At 35.7% G+C, this 20,789-nt stretch overlaps 2 protein-coding genes across 3 annotated transcripts in view; one reads left to right on the top strand and one right to left on the bottom strand.

Annotated features, from left to right (window-relative positions):
- Positions 1-20,789, top strand: part of LOC113391874 (polyhomeotic-proximal chromatin protein-like) — a 270,704-nt gene that overhangs the window by 27,878 nt on the left and 222,037 nt on the right. The window lies entirely within an intron of this gene.
- The window catches only part of LOC113391887 (zinc transporter foi), a 43,105-nt gene continuing 26,407 nt past the window's right edge, over positions 4,092-20,789 (bottom strand). For both annotated transcript variants that reach the window (XM_026628014.2, XM_026628015.2), the window contains exons 2-7: positions 9,809-10,288; positions 8,158-9,236; positions 7,278-7,414; positions 6,509-6,589; positions 5,793-5,980; positions 4,092-4,727 (exon numbers count right to left, since the gene is read on the bottom strand). In XM_026628014.2, the coding sequence (XP_026483799.1) occupies positions 4,587-4,727; positions 5,793-5,980; positions 6,509-6,589; positions 7,278-7,414; positions 8,158-9,236; positions 9,809-10,219 (2,037 nt within the window). In that variant the 5' untranslated portion in view covers positions 10,220-10,288 and the 3' untranslated portion in view covers positions 4,092-4,586. The remainder of the gene's footprint in view (positions 4,728-5,792; positions 5,981-6,508; positions 6,590-7,277; positions 7,415-8,157; positions 9,237-9,808; positions 10,289-20,789) is intronic.

Here is a 20,789-nt window from a genome sequence, read left to right as displayed (position 1 = left end):
TATCACACTTGCTCGCAGAGCATTACGTATTCACGCGTTCTCAAACTATTGCACATTACTGACAAGTCGTATTATTTTTAATTACAAAAAACGCTTGATTCATCCCATATAGTAATGAGTATTAATTCCGTAACATGGGAAAACATTTTTTTTTATATGATAACTTTATACAACATTTTGGCGGTAATATTTCAGAAAATGGCCGCGACTTGTCAGTGATGTCAATATTTGACCATTCAAAACATTCATGATTTGCGATTGAACACAATAACAATGAAATTCTTAAATAAATCGCTTAAATCAAGTATACATTTATATAATCACTTAATACAATTAATTCTTAATTAAAATAATGACGTTGGTAAAAGCAGCCATATTGTTTAAACGCATTTTTCAACATTAAATGCCTTAAAATGGAGTCATACATGGATAATATTCTTTCATGGTCGACAGATAAATTAGCCTCCATTAAAATTGACTTTTCGTTAAATTAACAACTATTTTAAAAACAAAAAAAATTATATGTAGGAACGTTACGTAGATATATTTATAGTTTTTATGTTAGAAACTTAATTTAGCACCTATTGTCTTATTTAAATTAAATGTATAATTAAAAAAAAAAGACATAATTCTTTAAACTGTGTTAAAAACTGCTAGACATGTGGTAACACTGTTTTAATTATAATTCATATACAGATAAATTATTTATCGAACTTATATTAAAAAATAATTCAAAATCGATGCCTTAATACTGTTTAAAATCTTTTAAAACGATAATGATGGGCAAGGTATGATAGGATGACAGTCATTCATTCATTCTTTAACGTTCATCCGCTGAGAGAATGAGTTTCTGACAACCGTTTCTTGGACTCTCCGACTGTATGCACTGCAAAGATAAACAGCTGACATAACTTTGTAATAGCGCTGTATGGATTAAAAAAAAACATTTCTAATATTTTTTAAATCAAAACTAGCACAAAGTAGGCAAATAAACAATAATATTGTTTTATTGTAAACTGTTCACCGCTTCCCAAGCTACATTGTACATTCAATCATGGACCTGTCAAGAAGACAATCTCTCAGCGGGCCTTAAATATTATTATATATCAAAATAATTAGACAATTGACTTATCATTCATCTGATTATAATGGTAGGCTAACTGCACACTTGTAATCATAATGTTATCAAATCAGCTGAACCGATGATAAGGATGTCTATATAATCTCAATACATATGGGAACATTTTAAAGTACAGGGTTTAAATAAATGCTTATCTAATAAAGATATATATCATCTTCAGATAAGTATTTATTTAAACCCTGTACTGAAATAAATTGAATTAACTGTATGTTTGTACTATAAACAAATGTCTGTGAACAATTTCACCTGACTCTGAGATTGTTTTAAAAGCTTGCAAACTAAAAGGGACAAATATTACTTAACTCAAGTCATCTTTCATTAAAAATATATAATAAAAAATATTTATCAAGTTCAAAGTTTGGAATTAAATTATATTTGATAACAATTCTGGTTACAAGTGTACGACAATCAGCATTGGGTACTTTTTACATACATAAGTTTTCGATGTTTTCTTTTATAAAACAATTTTACTAACATTCAGTAAGTATAGAAAATATTGATATAGAAAATCTACTTGTTAATATTACTTATTTTACGTTATAATGGTATGGAATAAATTGATTTAGAAGACTGCTGATAGAGTACAAATATACTTTTTACCGAGTTGAATAATATTTATTGTTAAAGGTCAAAAATTTCGAATATTAAAAAAGTGTGAGAATCAAATGCCCACATATAAAAGAAAAATTTATGAAAATGCAATAAATTATTCAAATATATACTATGTATGTATGTGAAAGATTATATACATTGAATAGGTATGATACTCTGTTCGTAGCATCAGTTATTATCAGTTTCACATGTTATTATTACAAAAAAACTTATTTTCAATAGTATTTATTCATTTAATATTTATGACTTACTGCAAGAATTCATTAATTGCAAAAATATCTGCAATACACATCAATACCATACAAACATTGTATATAGTTTTTATATAGTTATTTTACAAATTAATAATATGACTGTATACTGTGATAATAGTGTAAATTATGTACATAAATAATTAACATAAGTACTCCGCAATTTATTGAAGTTAATGAATTCTTGCAGTTAACCAAATATATCGATTATAATAAATCCTTCTAATTAATATTTAGAAAAACTTATAGAATGTAGTTTATTATATACCATATAAGAAAATTAAGTATTCGTTAAAAAATTTCATGTCATCAAAAAAAATTTGACAATGTATTAAGTACATTAAATCCAATAAGATATTCAATTACAGCATTTTATTCCATTTTAAGATATATATAACATACCTTCGTTAAACATCTATTATTCAAATAAGTAGTGTAGTGCAAGAATAATTTAAAAGTTGAATCGTAAGCAGATATTTCTTAGCATGCATATAGACAAAAACATTTTCTAGAATAATAATTTATCAATTGTTTTGTTGTTTAATTATATTGCATTGTTTTTATCATATTAGATGCATACAGGTATGTGAGGGTTAGCAGATCACCGAGTTTAAGTTATTATAATGGGTTTTATGAATATTCATATATATATATTAGAAATTTTTACTACGGGTTTTCATGAATCTTAACCCAGCTCTGTCGAAGTCAATCAGTGCAATGAAATATATGTTTTCTTAAAACATAACTGCAATACCATTTTTATTGTATGGTTGAATCTTTAATAGCAACCATTAAAATATATAATTCTAACCATTTCAATGTGTTTATAAAGAAATATATATATATATATATATGATTAGCTAGAACAGTAACCATCTCATTTCCCACTCTGTCTAAATCATAAAAAGTCATATTTTTACATTACACATATTTATGGTTAATACAATATTTTTTCGACCTACAAGCAGTACCATAATTTAACGTATCTTCTACTAAGAATGAATAAGTCTTGACCTTGATTACTCGGTGACTACCATTTGGGATAACATTAGCTACCATATATTCATATTATATCTATACTATGTGGCATGTTTGAGCATGTTATCAACACAAATCCTGAACCGTCAATACAATAGACATTTCATCATGCTTATAAATCTCCTAAGCTATAGACTCGTTCAAATTATTGTGTCATTGTTTTTATATAAATCATCATTTAATAAAACATGCACATTAATCTTGACAAAGAGTAATATTTCAAATATATCAAAGTGTCTTTTAAAAAATTTCTAATGTACCATTGTATATACATTTACAATGAAACATCAAGCATTATAAGAATCCTGTTTAATTCAATATTATAAATGCGAAAGTAAGCTTTGTCTGTCTGTCTTTTGCTCTTTCTCGGTCAAAACCCTAAACACCAGATGACTAAACCCTAAAACGCAAGCGAAGTCGCCGGCGACAACTAGTTTTATACGAATATGGGAAATGTTGGTTGATAATTAGTTTATTTTTCGATTAAACTGAAATTTATTTATTCAATATGAGCATTATAAGTGATTATTGATAGACAAAGTAAAATCTATCTATCACAGGTTCAAAACAGAAAATACCCCGACTAAAAGAACCAGCAACTGATCAGTTTTAAAGTAGGGAGAACTTACTTCCTATAGAGAACTGTTTTGGTCCAGCAGCTGGTTATATATAGTAAAACTACAGAGTGAAGAGAAACTGCCATTGGACCATCACCTTTGAATTTCCCAAAAGGCTTTTGGTTATTGCGGTAGGGTTGTCCCAATTATTTATTACTTTTTATACTTTGTCGGTTCCTTATTTTTTTATTGGTAGTACATTTATGTACCCTAAATCAGTACCAGGCATATAATATGTATTTTTATTCATAACAAAATAAATAAATCATACCTAATGAAGCTATAATTAACACTTAATTCGTGTTTAGCCCAATGCTTGACATTTAAATTAATTTAATTAAAAGGCAAATTTTGAATATTTAATCTAGAAAATGTATTCATCTATACAGTTATATATTTTGTCGGACGTGAGGCAAATATTAACACACAGAATTTTGTCAAAGTAACTCTTTGAAGCTAATCTATTTATTTATTGTTATACATAACATTATATATATATAATAATAGTAACTTAAGACCATTTTAATAATTAATAATTATATTTATGTATATCAATTATGTATGGTTAGGTTAAGTAGCATTTACGGAGCATATTCGAGAAGAAATAGGTAACTTTAATAATTTGTACCATAATTTTTTTTATAGTTTTACAATTCAAACACAGAGTTAAAAAATTATAGAATTGACATAAATAAAAATGAATTTATGAAGACATTTCTAAAATTACAGTACAAATCATCATAGAACTGTTTAAGTTTGACGCCTAAGAAAAATAAGTAATTTGAGCTTTACCTAAGTTCATCACAAATCCATTAACATTTTCAATTGACGATCAATATGACCGTTACATGGGAACTCATCACTTTACACATATCTCCAATCACTTGACACTTAACACTATCTCTGGTTAGTTGCACTGTTTCCATATTAACCGAATAAATTCTTCAAGTCATGCTCGTAGAGGGCTATGACGAGCATTATGCCAATTCCACTCGCTAATCCCATTAGCTGTAGGATGCACTGGCATAGTGTACCCTCTTTGCTGTGCGACGTGCTTAGTTCGGGCATCTGTAAAGTAATAAATAAACTTATATTAATTAACATGGTCATTCCAATTGTACCTAAGTACTGAGTACAAAATAACCTCATTATTAATAATATTAATATTAATTTTATTTTTAATCAGTTCCATGGCTGTGCAGTTGATCATAGTTAATTCTAATAGAAATTAAAACAAAAAAAAATAAATAAACAACATTGAAATTATAATCAGAAGTTTGGAAGTAATATTAAATTGGATATTTGTAGTTAAGTGAAACTGTTATATTATAAATAAAGATATATTAATCTATGAACTGTTTGTTCTGCACAATATATCAGAACTATTATAGAATCGCATGGAATATGTAAATCTATGGTTTGTTCTTCGGTCATTGGAATAGTTTATACAATTATATTTATATATTCTTTATTCGAGATGGCCCAGTGGTTAGAACGCGTGCATCTTAACCGATGATTTCGGGTTCAAACCCAGGCAGGCACCACTGAATTTTCATGTGCTTAATTTGTGTTTATAATTCATCTCGTGCTCGGCGGTGAAGGAAAACATCGTGAGGAAACCTGCATGTGTGTAATTTCAACGAAATTCTGCCACATGTGTATTCCACCAACCCGCATTGGAGCAGCGTGGTGGAATATGCTCCATACCTTCTCCTCAACGGGAGAGGAGGCCTTAGCCCAGCAGTGGGAAATTTACAGGCTGATTATGTTTTTTTTTTTATGTTATTCAAGTAGGTTCATAAAAGTACTACTGTAATCACGTTACAGTCTCGAATTAAATGTAAAGCTATCATAACGATAACGGTTTGGAAAGTAGACTCTACCGGCAAGAAACTCAGTAGTCACTCTTTTCCACCATTTTAATTACAGAGTATGTCATAAAGTAATCAATAATTACAAAGTCCACACTTTAATTATCTTTAATATAATCTTGTATTGAGTAATATGCCTTATTAATCAATGATTTTTTGACTTGAGCTTTAAATTTTTTAATAAATCATAGAATACTATGATCATAGATTTTGAATATTATTATATTTCAATAGAAGTAAATAAATATGTATTTTAAGTTACCATATCCACAAGTGCGATATAGAGGAACATGCCAGCCGCAGCCGCGAACAGCCACCTCGTCGCGCTTGGAGCGTGACCCGCCAGCACTCCGCACACCATGCCCGCGAGACACAGTGCAGACGACAGAACGTTGTAGCAAACGGCGCGTTTGACCGACATACCAGCTTTTAGGAGCACTGCGAAGTCACCTGAAGAATAAAAATATTAAGTTATGAATAACAAAATCTAAAGTAAGTTTTCTTTTCACTGACAATTATTTTTTTTCTTGTCATTTCTGTAGACAGGCCATGAAATGGTGAAAACAACCCCATAGATAAGAATATATAACCATCCCTTACATCTTCAATGCGCGACCAAACTTGGGAACCAAGTTGTGAAGTGCCTGTAATTACAATGGCTCACACACCCTTAAAACCAGACGACAACAATATTAACAGTGTTGTTTGGCGGTAGAATATTTTATAAGTGGGCGCCACCTACCCAGACGGGCTTGCACAAAGTCCTACCACCAAAAAAAAGTACGATAGTTCAGGTGTAGGAGCAATGCGAACAATGCCATCTTCATCTTCAAAACTCCGATCAGCTACCAAGAATTTCTTAACAGAAAACAACCCGAGGTAATCATTGGTGGAATCCGAGATTTCATTAATGACAGTCGGTCAGAGAAGTCAGTGACGCTTCAATTCTGTAGATATATACTATTCAAGTAATCATACCCAATTCGTGCGGCAGCTCGTGACACAGAACAGCGATGGCAGTGGAAAATCCACCGGCTATATTAGACGCGAATGCGGCTCCTGGAAACATGACAGGCAGCCATTAATATATATACAGATTAAGAAATTAAAGAGTCGAATAATTAAAAAACATATTTGGTAAAAAGGCGAATTATGTATATTTATGAACAATAACGTCCTGACTGATTTCGGCACAATGGCCAATCTCATGGGAGACGAGCCAACTACGCAGGATATACGCAGCAAACACAGGTGCACTCTCTATTCCCTCATTCATAATCCCGATGGGACGGCAAATCCGATACGACCGGAAGGAGTTCAGGCGCAGGACCAACGGTTTTACCTGCTTTCCGAGGCACGGGGCACACACTTCCAAACTCAAGACACCGGGCTGTTATTGAGTATCTTAAGATAGAAGACCGAATATTTTTTTACAGGCCCGACATGGAGTTTGAATCGGGGGCCTCGGGATCTGCAACTTTATATTTAGTCTAGATATCGAGCAGCGAGCACGAGCACTTTACAAGATTAAAAATGTTACGATTTGTTTGGAATATCGATTCCACTAAAACTGAACAAAGTATAGCACGCATAGGACTAAACACTTTTTAAGATGTCGATCCTGTATTTGAACCCAGGACCCGATCTGAAACTCTATCAGATCAGGTCCTGGTATTTGATCTACATCGTGAAATGCATTATAAAAGTGTATTGCAAGACACAAACTTTATAAATTAGTAAAACTCACCGATAGCCATTCCGTCCGTAAAGTTGTGCAATCCATCCCCCATGATGACCATCCAGGCGACGGACGACAGGGAGGAGGGCGGTGCGTGCACGTGGCCGTGCGCGTGCGAGTGGCCGTGGTGCGCGCGGGAGTGCTCCCTGCACGGGGGCGGCAGAACAAGGGTTGTGTGCAAATGTGACAGAAATAATTAATTGATATTTAAGGAAAACTTGTTTCTGACTTCTGACATTCAGTGTCAGAAATGAATTGGATGACATTTGGTATGAAGTAAGTTGGAACCCGAAGGAAGATATGCTACTTTTTATACCACACGCTGGCGAAAACTTGTGTAATATATGTTTTGCTTTTATAGAAAAACACTAAATTTAAATTCGGGCTTAAAGTAGGGCTTTGTGCAAGCCCGTCTTGATAGGTACCACCCACTCATCGGATAATCTAGCGCCAAACAACAGTACTCAGTATTGTTGTGTTCCGGTTTGAAGGGTGAGTGAGCCAATGTAACTACTGATACAAGGGACATAACATCTAAGTTGCCAAGGTTGGTGGCGCATTGGCGATGTAAGGAATGGTTAATATTTCTTACAGCGCCATTGTCTATGGGCGATGGTGACTACTTAAGATCAGGTGGTCCAAAAAAAGTCTGGCTTTTTTGTTTCAGCGACTGGCAATTCTCACGATGGTATTCAGTACCGCAAAGTTGTTATTGGAACTTTGGAAGTAAAATTAAAGTTTAAGTAATCAAGTGTAGAAGTGTATTTTGAATTAAGTTATATTAATCAACAACTGTTTATCGTGCCTAATATAGCAGAGATTTAGCAAATCGAAAATATGTAAATCTAAGTATATATTCAGTGTATCTGCCATTGGAACACGTTCTTACCTGAGTATAACAGTGTAGCTGTCGCCATCTTTCAAATCTTTCGCGCCGTCTTCCTTATGTTTAATATTATTCATTTCAACAACCGCTGGAGTCGATTCGGCTTTCAGAAGCCAATCCTTTGCCGTCGGCTCGTTTTCTTTCCCTTCTGGGTTCAGAGCGTTCGATGACACAACACTCACTGAATTGTTGTGGTTTTTATTCGCTTTCGGACTTGGGGGCAGACCGTCCCTCAAATGGTGGTCATCATGAGTGTCCGTATCGATCTCGTCATAGCAATACGGATATTCCGAATATTTGTGTTTACACGTTTTTGTCGTGGGATCACCCTTTTCGTCCCTTTTGAATATTTTCATGAGGGAATTCGATGTTGTGTTCGTTATTGGTGCCTTCGATCCCCCTGAACAGCCTCCAACTGTCTCGTCTTTCAAAACCCTTACTCTAGACGGTAGTTTATCGTCCTCCAACTTTTGTCTACGTTTGCGCCATTCAACGACGACCGTTAAGCCCTTTTCCATGAAATAGAAGAAAACAACACCAAGCATGGCAGCTAATCCTTTCCACATACCATCGTCGTGGGATACTCTTGATTCAAGGGCGTGTCCGCTATCGTGATCATCTTCCATGGGGCTCATGGCGTGAGGCATCAAATGCAATAATGCATCCCCACACAGGGTACCTACAGCTAAAGCTACCAAGAATTGTAGGAGGTGATTGTAATATGTTTTATGCATGATGGGGATGACAGCGACACCTAACAGTCCACAGGCGCTGATCGCTGTTATACTGAGCGACGAGTAGAGCCATACTGCGAACATATTTTTGGAGTACGCGTTCTCTTTCTCTACATGTTTAATCTCTCTGTTATCTTGTCGTCTGCTGTCTAGATATGCTTCTTTCACGCATCCGTACCTTTCTATAGAGGAATTGGCTAATTTTTGGTATAACAATATAGGACAAATAGCTTGAAAAGTTTCCTCAGAAATGAGGTCTTCTGTTTCGTGGTCATCGTGATCATGATCATGACCGTGAGGTTTTAACCTCGTGTTGACCGTTGTGACCAGTTCTACACTGCTAACACACTGTGAAAGAAATGTTATAGATTTCATTTTCTTAATTATAAAAAGTCATATCATCTCTTGATATTGTGAAAGTCATGCTCTAAAAATAATTAACCTAGTGCCTACAATTAAACTAACTGAAATAACTATTACTCTGAGACTGTAAAATTCTCCTACCCTTTACCCTAGTATTTACAAATAATAATCCCGAATAATGAAAAGAAAAGCTGTGAAGCGCCATTTTGTGGCGATATTAGTACACCTTCTTACCGCTTTGCGTTCCAGATGTGCACTATCGTTTCATATGAGTATTGCACTTTGTATGTATGTATTTGGATTTAAGTTACAGTAATAAGCCTGAATTTTTTCATTATCGAATATTATCGATGACAATATAATGGTTATTTGCAAATATTAGTCTGAATTGGACTCATATGAAGAGGATTCCTTCATTGACTTGGAATGTGTGTTAGTTAGCTTCCTTGGTTGCGCATTGTAACAGCAGCTTCGATAACCAACAATTGTCATGACAAAAATGTTAAATGTTTTGGAACATCAATATTATTAAAAGAATTTGCTTAATTAATACTCACATTGACGATATCTTCTTTGGCTCCACTCTGCCCATAAATATATTCCTTCTTCTCTATCTTCTGGAGACCACCCTCGATGAGCTTATGAAAGTCCAATCCTTCCAGCATCTTATTAAAACCTGTCATGTTCATCGTCATGGAGCCAGCATCACCGTATATCCTGAAGATCTGTTCAACATACGCTTCTGGATTGAGATTTCTGACTTCCCTTCGCTGTCTTATTTTCTGGTGTCGCTGGTGGTATCGCAATTTGGACTCTATCTTTCTTTTCTCAAGGTTAAACGTTGCATGTTCAATTTGGAGCTTTGGCTCGTAAGTGTGTAAATCATTATTTATATCAACGTGTGACCCGCATGTGTGTGCTGCACATAAGAGGCAGAACATGCAAACTGTTACTAAATGGTGTGACATCTTGATTGGTTCAAATTATCTTCGTCGGCTAGCCCGGCGTCAGGATTGGTTGCTCATATCTTGACGGATCTGTTGACAATTGATATTAACCATTAATTTCTGAGACTACAACTACGACCTTCTTAGTCGCTACTAGTATTAAAGCTTGTTTTAACGCACTGATTTTAGGATCTAACAATCCCATTTGAGCAAATTTTTTATAGAAATAGCTCATTCGTTGAGAACAATTAAAGACTATATGCATAAACTATTCGTTTTGATTACGCATCGTAGCCTATGAAACGTAATTCAAAAGAGCGCCTATAAAGTGTTTTGTAAGTTTCGAAGAATCATATATGTATCGTACGGGAACTACCAGTATTCTAGGAATTCTTGCTAAAAACGCAGATGCATTTATTTAATGCCGACGAACGGACAGACGAAGCTACCGATATTGTTCGTTATTTACATACATAAAAGCAATAAAACTTTATTTCATATATATTTCGGAATGAAGATGGCAGGCCAAGTTAGCCAAGTAAACATTACTAAAATATTGTGACGTCTTATCTGGGCAAGTACCCCAAAATTTACTTACTAAGCGTAAGTTGAGTTTATAATTCCTATTGTGTTCGTAAGTCAAGCATAAGATACAAGAAACGAGCTATAATCAGAAGAAAATCTGAGTGATTATTCGCAATAGGTAAGCTGTGATGACACAATCTCAAAACCTTCTAAAAATACAGGATTCCTTGGCCCAGCAATGGCACATATGTATACTGTATCTACGTATATTGGGTATATCCAACCCATTTTACTTCAACATGATCGAATCTGTAACCAGATGCCAATTGACCAATGTCAACAGCCCTTACTTCCAAGAGTACACGTTTGGCCCTTTTAGCAGGAGACCACAGAAATATACTCCATACTAAGACATATACATATATTATTCAGCCATTTTTAAATTAATAACAAAAAGTGGTAACAAATAATAAACTATTATAGTTCCGAGGAAAATCATGAAACATAGAAATGGACGTCCTCGATAATTATCTCATAAAGGCGGCACAGATAACAGTCGTCGTAATCGATTCTAGAATCGATAACTTTAGATTCTATCTATTGATTTGTCATCTTACTTGACTTGACTGATAAAGGTACTATTAGAATTAACATACCGATGTAATTCAATCGGTGAAAAAAATTAACAATTCAGTTGTGTCCGACCAAAGCTTCGGCGTTGCAATCTTCTGTCAAGACTACGGCTTCAGCCAAAATTTGCCAAGTCAAAGGTTCTTAGTAAGCCTCTAAATTGGACGAACCGTTTCGATGACGCGTGAGCGCAATGGAAGATAAAATGAAAGGACGGTCACACTGAATCGCAGAGGACAGGAGGAAAACAAAACAAAACGAGTTTGTTCGCGCGACTGATTACCTAATCAACGTGACATTAATTAAGAAGTCCTTGAGAAGGCTAAGGACAATAATATTCTGTAACGAACTTAACTTGAGTGTTATCTAATGATAAATTAAATGATTGTAACCTGTTGCCTGTAAGACACTGATTCATTGTTATTACTTCGTTTTGCTCAATTTTCCGAAAATGTACATCTAAATAAAAAAGTTTGAGACTCTGCTGGTCTAGTTTTAAATTACTTTTTTATAATTTAAGTTGACGGACGAGCAAACGGGTCACCTGATGGTAAGTGGTCAACGTCCCATACAGACAATGACGTTGTAAGAAATATTAACTATTCCTTACATCGCCAATGCGCCACCAATCTTGGAAACTAAGATGTTATGTCCCTTTTGTCTGTAGTTACATTGGCTCATTCACCCCTCTAACCGGAACACAACAATACTGAGTACTGTTGTTTGGCGGTAAAATATTTGATGAGTGGGTGTTACCTACCCAGACGGGTTTGCACAAAGCCCTACCAACAATTTAAAAATGAACAATATATGACAAAAACTGAAACTCATTGTGATGAGTAAATTACTTCTAAATAAATTTATATTATAATTGATATTATTTAGTTGTGTTCTCATTATTGACATACATACATATAAGGACCCCCATGACTAAAGTCCCCCCATTAACTATCATCATCTCGTTAAGTTGGGTATATGGATTCTTTACTCTCAAGCGAATCTTAAACTGATTTTCTTCGGGTTATTAATAAACCTCCCGCCGAAGGTTGCGGCGATAGCCGATTAATCGATTTCGGCTTCGGTCGGACACTTCAACTTTAAATCTATAATAACAGAAGGGGGTAGATCTTCATCTTCAATTACTATAGTCAATTTCACTATTTACACTCTGACGTTTCACGACCACGTTCTTTGGTGAGTTTCGAGATGGCTCTTGTAAATTTTGGTCCATTATTTACAGACCAAGCGAACAATATCGCTTATGTACTCTGGCAGAATATTCATCATCAATGACATTGCACGCTGTATCGCCACGTCTATCTTCCAAGTCCTGACCCTCAGTACCGACCTCTGAATGAGATCGTGTCACATTCATACTAATTAGTGCTAGTGTTATCCTCTCGTAGATTATTTTAAATTAATGAACCGATTTTAATGGACGTTACCTTTTGAAGCATAATATGCTCACAACACGAGAACATTGACCGAACATTTCGGATTGTAACCCGGACACGCCCTAACGAAAACGCTTGTATATGCATGGAACGACTTTAACGTTTTAAATATAAGGGACACGACATATGAGATTATAATCTTTAAGGCGTTGAGCAGTCTGTATAACCCAGTCCAATGACAGCAGTAAAGATAAATAAACAAAATAACGACCTTGAATCAACACGAAATCATTGATCGAGAACTGCAATCATTATTGGGGACTCGTGCGAAATTAGTGTTTAAGTGATATCAAAGCAAATGAGTTGAGTTCAATTGTGTTGTATTATAAATCGAGAATTGAGAAGAAAAGAGCGAGAAGTGAATATAGAAGACTTATAAATGTCTACTCTTTTCGTTGGGTCATATATATAAACTTATAATATAATTTGAGTCTGTTTGTAATATTAAAATAACCGCTTCTTACTAAATGCATATTAAGTGTATACACGGTACATATACCAAAAATAACATGTTTTTCTGTCTGTCTGTTTGTTCCGGCTAATCTCTGAGCCGATTTTGACGGGACTTTCACTGGCAGATAGCTGATGTAATAAGTAGTAACTTAGGCTAACATAACTTTTCTGTTAAAATCGCACGAATTCGCGGGCACAGCTACTATATATGACAATGAAATTCCCTCCAAATTTGTATTAAAGTATCAATGTCGTTCGTCATCCTTCGCCCTAGTGTTATGCACCATCGTCTAACAATCGGCCTTGTACCAGTTAAGCGACAGACGAAACTAACGAGCGATTTGTCATCCGGAACGCAGTGATTCGTCTTACTCGGTGCAAATATCAAAATCAAATCAAAATATTATATATTCAAGTTCGCCGACAACACACTTTCGAATCGTCATGTTACAGAATTGAATGTAAAACTACCGCCGGTTCGGGAAATTGATTCCGTCCAGAAGAATCGACAAGAAACTCAGTAGCTACTCTTTGCCCCAATTCTACTTACAGACTATGTTTGTAAAGAACAAATCAATTTTTATAAATGCTGCCGAGAAATCAACAGATACTAAGTCCACGATTTTATCATTAATATAATCTTGTATCGAATAATATGTCTTATTTATCAACGTCTTGTTTTGACATGAGCTTCAATTTTTTCTTTTAAAACCCATCGGAAGATTCGAGAACTTATCGCATGCCATTATCTTTAAGGTTCTATATGAGTATAATAGACAGACTCTATGCATATTTGAGGTTATAATTCTTTAGGTTGACATTAAGATTTTACTGCGGAACGGAAATTACGTCAACAGCGACATTACGAAGTTGGTTGCGAAAGTGAACTAAACATATAGTTATACTAATTTAACCTGCTGCTTTACCCGTGCGAAATTTATAAAACTTTACCTTTAACGCATAAACCTCTCTTGGAGCCGGTCTGGGTAGGTACCACCCACACATCAGATATTCTACCGCCAAACAGCAGTACTCAGTATTGTTGCGTTCCGGTTTGAAGGGTGAGTGAGCCAGTGTAACTACAGGCACAAGGGACATAATATCTTAGTTCCGAAGGTTAATGGCGCATGGTGGTGACCACTTATCAGGTGGCCCATATGCTCGTACGCCGAAAAAAAAACGTCATTCTTAGAAAAAAAGTGCCCTATGTCTTCGGGACTCTCTATACCAATTTTCAATTTCATCAAAATCGGTTTAGCGCTCCTAATGTCTCCGCCCTAGCTTGAAGTTCTTGCTTAACAACAAATTACATTAAAATCGGTTCAGAGGTATAGCCGTAACAGACGGACAGACCTACTTAGTCGTACACGTGTTCACTCGTCAAAGTTGTTATAATTATCTAAACACCTTAATCACATTCGATTACTTCATTTATGAATTCTTACGAACATTAAAATAAAAACAAATGAATCAACATTAAAAAAAAAAAACACATAACTGTCGTGCGTATTATGTACGACTACTTATGTATACACTACGTTATGGCTATTTATGGTACTTAGTAACGGGATTAACTGTATTCGTTGCAGATAAATAAATTTAAACAAAAAAAAAGTATAACCTCTAACACGCGTACGTAAATATACGCTCATTTAATACAATGCTTTTTTTTAAATATATTTATAAAATAGATAGGCGATCAAATAGACTACTTGATAGTTTTCATACTTCCCCCCTACGTGGTCCACCATTGCCTACATACATCGATGTCGTATAAAACACTAAGCATTCCTTACAGCACCAATGTGCCATCTATATGGAAGCTAAGACCCTATTATTGTCTCTCGTCACGTCCTCGACCTCGTGAGCTCCCGCTGTCGGCGAGCACCTGCCCCAACCCACGGACAGGACGAACCACTGGACCAATCATGCCGTGACTTGGAGTTCAAAACTCGGGCAAGGACTTGGAGTTCAAAACTCGGGCAAGGACTTGGAGTTCAGAACTCGAGGCCCTTACCCGGTTTGACCAACAGCACAATCACGAAGACCACGATCGTGTATCGTATCGTAGTTACACAAGCTCAGTCCCTCTTCAAATTGACGATACGTGATGAGGGGATAGCACCTACTCAGGCGAGATTGTACAAAGCCTTACCACCAAGTAAAATGTAATTCAGAAATAGAAGGATATTGTGCAGATACGTCTGGTTGGGTTTCTAACGTCAATTATTTTGTATAGCAGTGTTCTGACTTGGGTCAATGAGTTAACGTAACAGGCACTGGGGTTGTTATATCTCTAACAATGCCAGAAAATTAACGGTTTAAGGAGTATTTAATTAATTGCAATGCCAGCATCTACGAGCGAAAAGGTCACTTAACATTCGCTGATAGATTTGCTAGACAGCCTTACTAAAATAATTTATGTAACCGGAGCTCATACAGCCATGTAAGACAGTACATGAACGGAATAACACAAGATAATCTGCTTAAGACAACAAAAACAACGTACTGAGTACTAAGTACAGTATTATTTAAATAAGAATTAATCTTTGAAATGACGCAAGTTAAACGCCAACGAAAGACATAAGCTACTTTCTTATATAATGGACCTACCCCTAAAACGAGAGCAAAGCCGAGGGCGACAACTACTAACCATACAAACCCAGTAGGAAAGATAAGCCCTTTCAAATATGAAACTATGAATATTATATAACCATCATCATCAATCAGAGGCAATCATTTCATTCTTATTAATATCATAAAGAGCTTAAGTGGAACAAATCTATCGACGCGACTGATCGATTAGTATCGGCCGATGATTGGTCATCGATTAAATTTTATATCATTCCATCGTAAAAACATGTCATTCAATTCGAACGAAAGGAACGATGGATTTTATATGAATTAATAAATTATCATTTATTATGATGTCCTTCTGATTGATTTCGGTCACGAAGACTAATCTCAAGGTAAAACCAGGTAATAATACAGGACATATTGTAATGCACAATCCATGTGCATGAAGTGCATGAAGGGAATAGAGGGACTATTCCCTCCAAAAAAATATTACTCGACCGGAAAGAGTTCAGACGCCGGACTGAGGACATCGGCGTTCCTTCCGAGGCACACTTCCAAACTCCGGGGTGCCACTGAGACTCTTTCACCCTTTGAATCCAGGACGTCGCGATCAGCGGCCTTATATCTAGCCACTAGCCCAACGGAGCACTATTGATATCTTAATATTCCAGAATATGATAAATATATGTCTTTAAGATATGATTTCTAATAAAATCATCATGGTATAACACATTCATGAACCTATTATATCTACTGGTATGGTGATATCTTCCTGACCGGCAAATAAACACATGGAAGAGATCAGTTTTAAGACCACCAAATTTACTATAAGTAAAAGAACGTCGTTTCAAAAAGGCCAAGGCTGAGGACTACCCTCTGTACTTAAACAAAATCCAATTGGAGCAGTCTTCCGAACTTCTTAATTAAACATATATTAGCCCAAAAGTAGAGAATTAGTAAAGTATTATTACAATGACTCGTTTAACAATTCGCCTTCAACTCAAACATTGTTGAATTTTAATAGCATGTCTGTCTTGTTTGTAAATAGAAATAAAACGAGCGAAAACTGTCTAAGTTTAACCGTCGACCTTTACATCGCGATGTCTCCGTCGGTGCAAACGTATCGCGTGATCAGATCCGTGTTGTTCCCAATAATTTAAGTTGATAACATCACAGTGGCGTATTTAAGCCAAACATTGACGATATCATGCGTCATAAATGTTATTGGTTATATTTTTAGATTCGAGAAATAGCTCCAATGTTTCATGGACGATTGCAATGGCGAAGATCTTACCCTATCCGATCCGTAGGCGTCCTAAGCACGTCTTATACGATCCCGTCGACAGACTCACTGCCGACAACTCCAACTCGATAGGCAACACAGACAACACACATCGACCCTAACTTAGGACGCGTGTATTTTGAGCCCTTAAGTGGGTTCTCAACATCGAGGCTTAAGTAGTTTAGCTCGCCTACCCCGCCCAGTGACGCTGTAGAGGCCAATAGGGCCAACAGCAATAGACAGTTCGAAAAAAAAAAAGAAAAGACTAAGAAGGTCCTTCGTGGTGGTAGGGCTTTGTGCAGGCCGTCAAGCAGCGATATTTAGTAATGTCGTGTTCCGGTTTGATGAGTGAATTAGCCAGTGTAACTACACAAGGCAAAGTACAAGGGACGTAACATCTCAAATCCCAATGTTATGACGCTTTGGTTGTCAAAGAAATTGATGAAATTTCATACGGCGCTAGTCCATGGGCGGTGACCTAACCATCAAGTGGCAAATTTGCCTGTCCTACAATGTCATAAAAAATTAGGAAAAACCTGATCTCCTGTTTAAAAGAATAACATGAAGCTATGAAGTCTATTTGTACTTATTTGGATCGCCAAGTTCATTTGGATAGGAATATCTGGAATATCAGGAATTCAACCGCCAAAGCTATACTTAGTATGTTCCGTTCCAGTTTGAAGGATGACAGGCTCATCTTAATTCAGAGTGCAGTGGTGCAAAAAGCCGATCGCTTGTTTTATTTAAGACGGGGCTGGTGAGCGAGTCTGAACCGCCCCAAGAGACAATTAGTTCAAAATTTGATGCCAAATTGACCACGGAAGGTATGGTTAATACTACTTACATCCACAACGAACGATAGTGATGAAAACAGGACGCTAAAACGTCATCCTTCTTACAGATTAAAAAAAAAATAATAAAGACATGTCAACCCAATTAAAATGATAAACAAAGATAACAGCCACGAGCCGTATAAATCAATTCCAGACAGTCGTTATCCGACGAAAATATTTTCGATCCGTTATCGTCCCATACTTTCGGCGTCGAGGTGTGCCCCGTAGAGAACATTGCAAAAATATAATATGATCGATTGCGAAAACACGCGCCACGCCAGGTCAGTGGCACGAATAAACGACGATTAATTTATCAACATCCTGTTGATATCGCGATAGAAACATTGCAAGTAAACAGATTCAATAAACAAACACGGTACATCTGTGGAATCAAGTGATTTGTTTTTTAACGTTTGACCTAATCCTTGGAAAAACGTTGATCGGTTATAGGTATTGGTTATACACAGGGTGAACTCTTTGCGGACGCACTCGCACATTATATGTCCTGTGTAGTTGGCTTGTCCCTTGAGATTGGGCGCCATGATATAAAACGACCCTTAGCCGCGTCGATCTATCTGTCTGTATAAGACAAAATCATATCGTACGGTTTAAGTGTATGATTTATAATCGTCTATATACGTATAAAAAAATTGGAATGTCTATTTGTAATATTAAAATAATCGCTTTTTACTAAATGCATATGTATACATAATACATATATCAAGATAACACTTTTTAAAATTTTTGTCTATCTGTCTATTTGTTCCGGCTAATCTCAGGAACGGCTGGACCGATTTTGACGGAACTTTCACTGGCAGATAGCTGATTTAATAAGGAGTAACTTAGGCTACAACAATAACTTTTTTGTTAAATTCAATCGCGCACGAAGTCGCGGGCACAGTTAGTTTTCAATAAATTAGCTAAAACGTAACTAAAATTGTTTATAATAAGGGAAAATTCACGGCGACTGGGAAATATACTGGCGAGAGCCGCGTAACCCAATAGCCGTTATTTGTACTACAAAAAAAAAACATTCCTTATTCAGGTATTGTACTAAATATAAAACTACCACGTAAAGTAGATTCTACTGAGGAGAACCGGCGAGGGACACAGTAGTTACCCTTTCCCACCATTTGAATGACACGGTACGTCACGCTTTTATATCTTTAATACAATCCCGTATTGAGTAATATGCCTCATTTATCTTTTTAATCAGACTTTAAGACTCATATTCAACACGTGCGAAGCTGTATTGCGTAGGTAGTCACAAAAAATAAAAACAAACACTTTACATAAAAACGAATTCAACAGTATTACAGATAACATAAAAAACTCCAATGATACTGTTTACTGTTTGATCGTTTATCTAACACAGGCAGCGATAAGAGTTATCTAACGAAACAAACGCTGGGCGCCTATCGTTATAACGAACCTCTAAATAGTATAAAACTATGTCGCTTCCCGCCGTCTGTACGCTTAGATCCTTTAAACTACGCAACGGATTTTAATGCGGCGATTAAGGCATTAGGTTTACATGTATAATACACGCGTCATGCATATTAAAGTAGAGACGAGCCAAGATTTTTCAACTTATTAAACTAGCCGGAAAAACAATTTATAAATTTTTTTATGATATCGGTAGGCGGACGAGCAAATGGGCCATCTGATGGTAAGTCACCGCCCATAGACACATACCTTGGGAACTAAGATGTTACGTCTATTGTGCCTGTAGTTACACTGGCTCACTCACCCTTCAAACCGGAACACAACAATACTGGGTACTGCTGTTTGGCGGTAGAATATCTGATGAGTGGCTGGTACCTACCCAGACGGGCTTGCACAAAGCCCTACCACCAAGTATATAATATTCGTGTTTGTTCTTCTATCTAAAAGTTGTATGTAAGCCCTTTTTGTATCCGTATGAAGCCGGGACGAGTAGCTAGTCGTGTTTAAACAAAACTATATTCGAGAGACTCTTCTCTCATCGTATTTTTGACAATGATAGACCGTTTAGAGTACTATCAAAGGCGGAACATTTGAAACATACAGGGAATAAAATCTACTAATTTATATCGGAAAATACCATAACTATAGTCTATTCCAATGGTTGTAGGAAAAAAGATAAACAAATCTTAGATTTACGTATTTCGTGCGATTTGCTAATCAGTTATGCACTACTAAGAGTTTATGATTAATATATCTTTGTTTATAATACAACAATATTGCACTTAACCACTTATATCCATTTTAATTTTACTACCAAAATTAACATAACAGTTTCGTCGATGTTCAAAACGGCATTTTTTCGCAAATCCATAGTGAATATCATAGATTAAACAAGCTCTCGACCAATGATATGGCGTCAATTTGCTGTCAAATGTTATTTATTTGCCTATTTCCTGTTATGGTTGGAATACATTGTGGTGTTAGTAGGATATAAGAAGGGCTGAACGGTAACAATAACGTTTCGATTCGATTGCGATATAGTGACTATTTATTAGTAGAATTCTCCCCGGCGTTTTTTTTGACATTTTGCTCCAGAAGAAATATTAACCATTTTTTACAACCGAATACATGTAGTTACACTGGCTCACTCAACCTTCAAAACCGGAACACAGCAGTGTCAGTGTTGCTTGTTAGCAGTAGAATATGTACTTTTTGGCGGTAAAATATCTTTATTTATCTAATATTACAAATGCAAAAGGTTTGGCCGTAAAAGAGCAACAGACAGACAGGCAGACAGTCTTTCTCACTAATAATATTAATATAGGTAAGCCGAAACACATCCTAAACAAGTTGCATAACATCATACAAATCTTTAAATAGAATTGTGGACA

Source organism: Vanessa tameamea, chromosome 28 (assembly GCF_037043105.1).
Source record: "Vanessa tameamea isolate UH-Manoa-2023 chromosome 28, ilVanTame1 primary haplotype, whole genome shotgun sequence".
Classification (NCBI taxonomy): domain Eukaryota; kingdom Metazoa; phylum Arthropoda; class Insecta; order Lepidoptera; family Nymphalidae; genus Vanessa; species Vanessa tameamea.
Note: the sequence above shows the minus strand (reverse complement) of the source record. Positions and strands in the feature narration are given on the sequence as shown.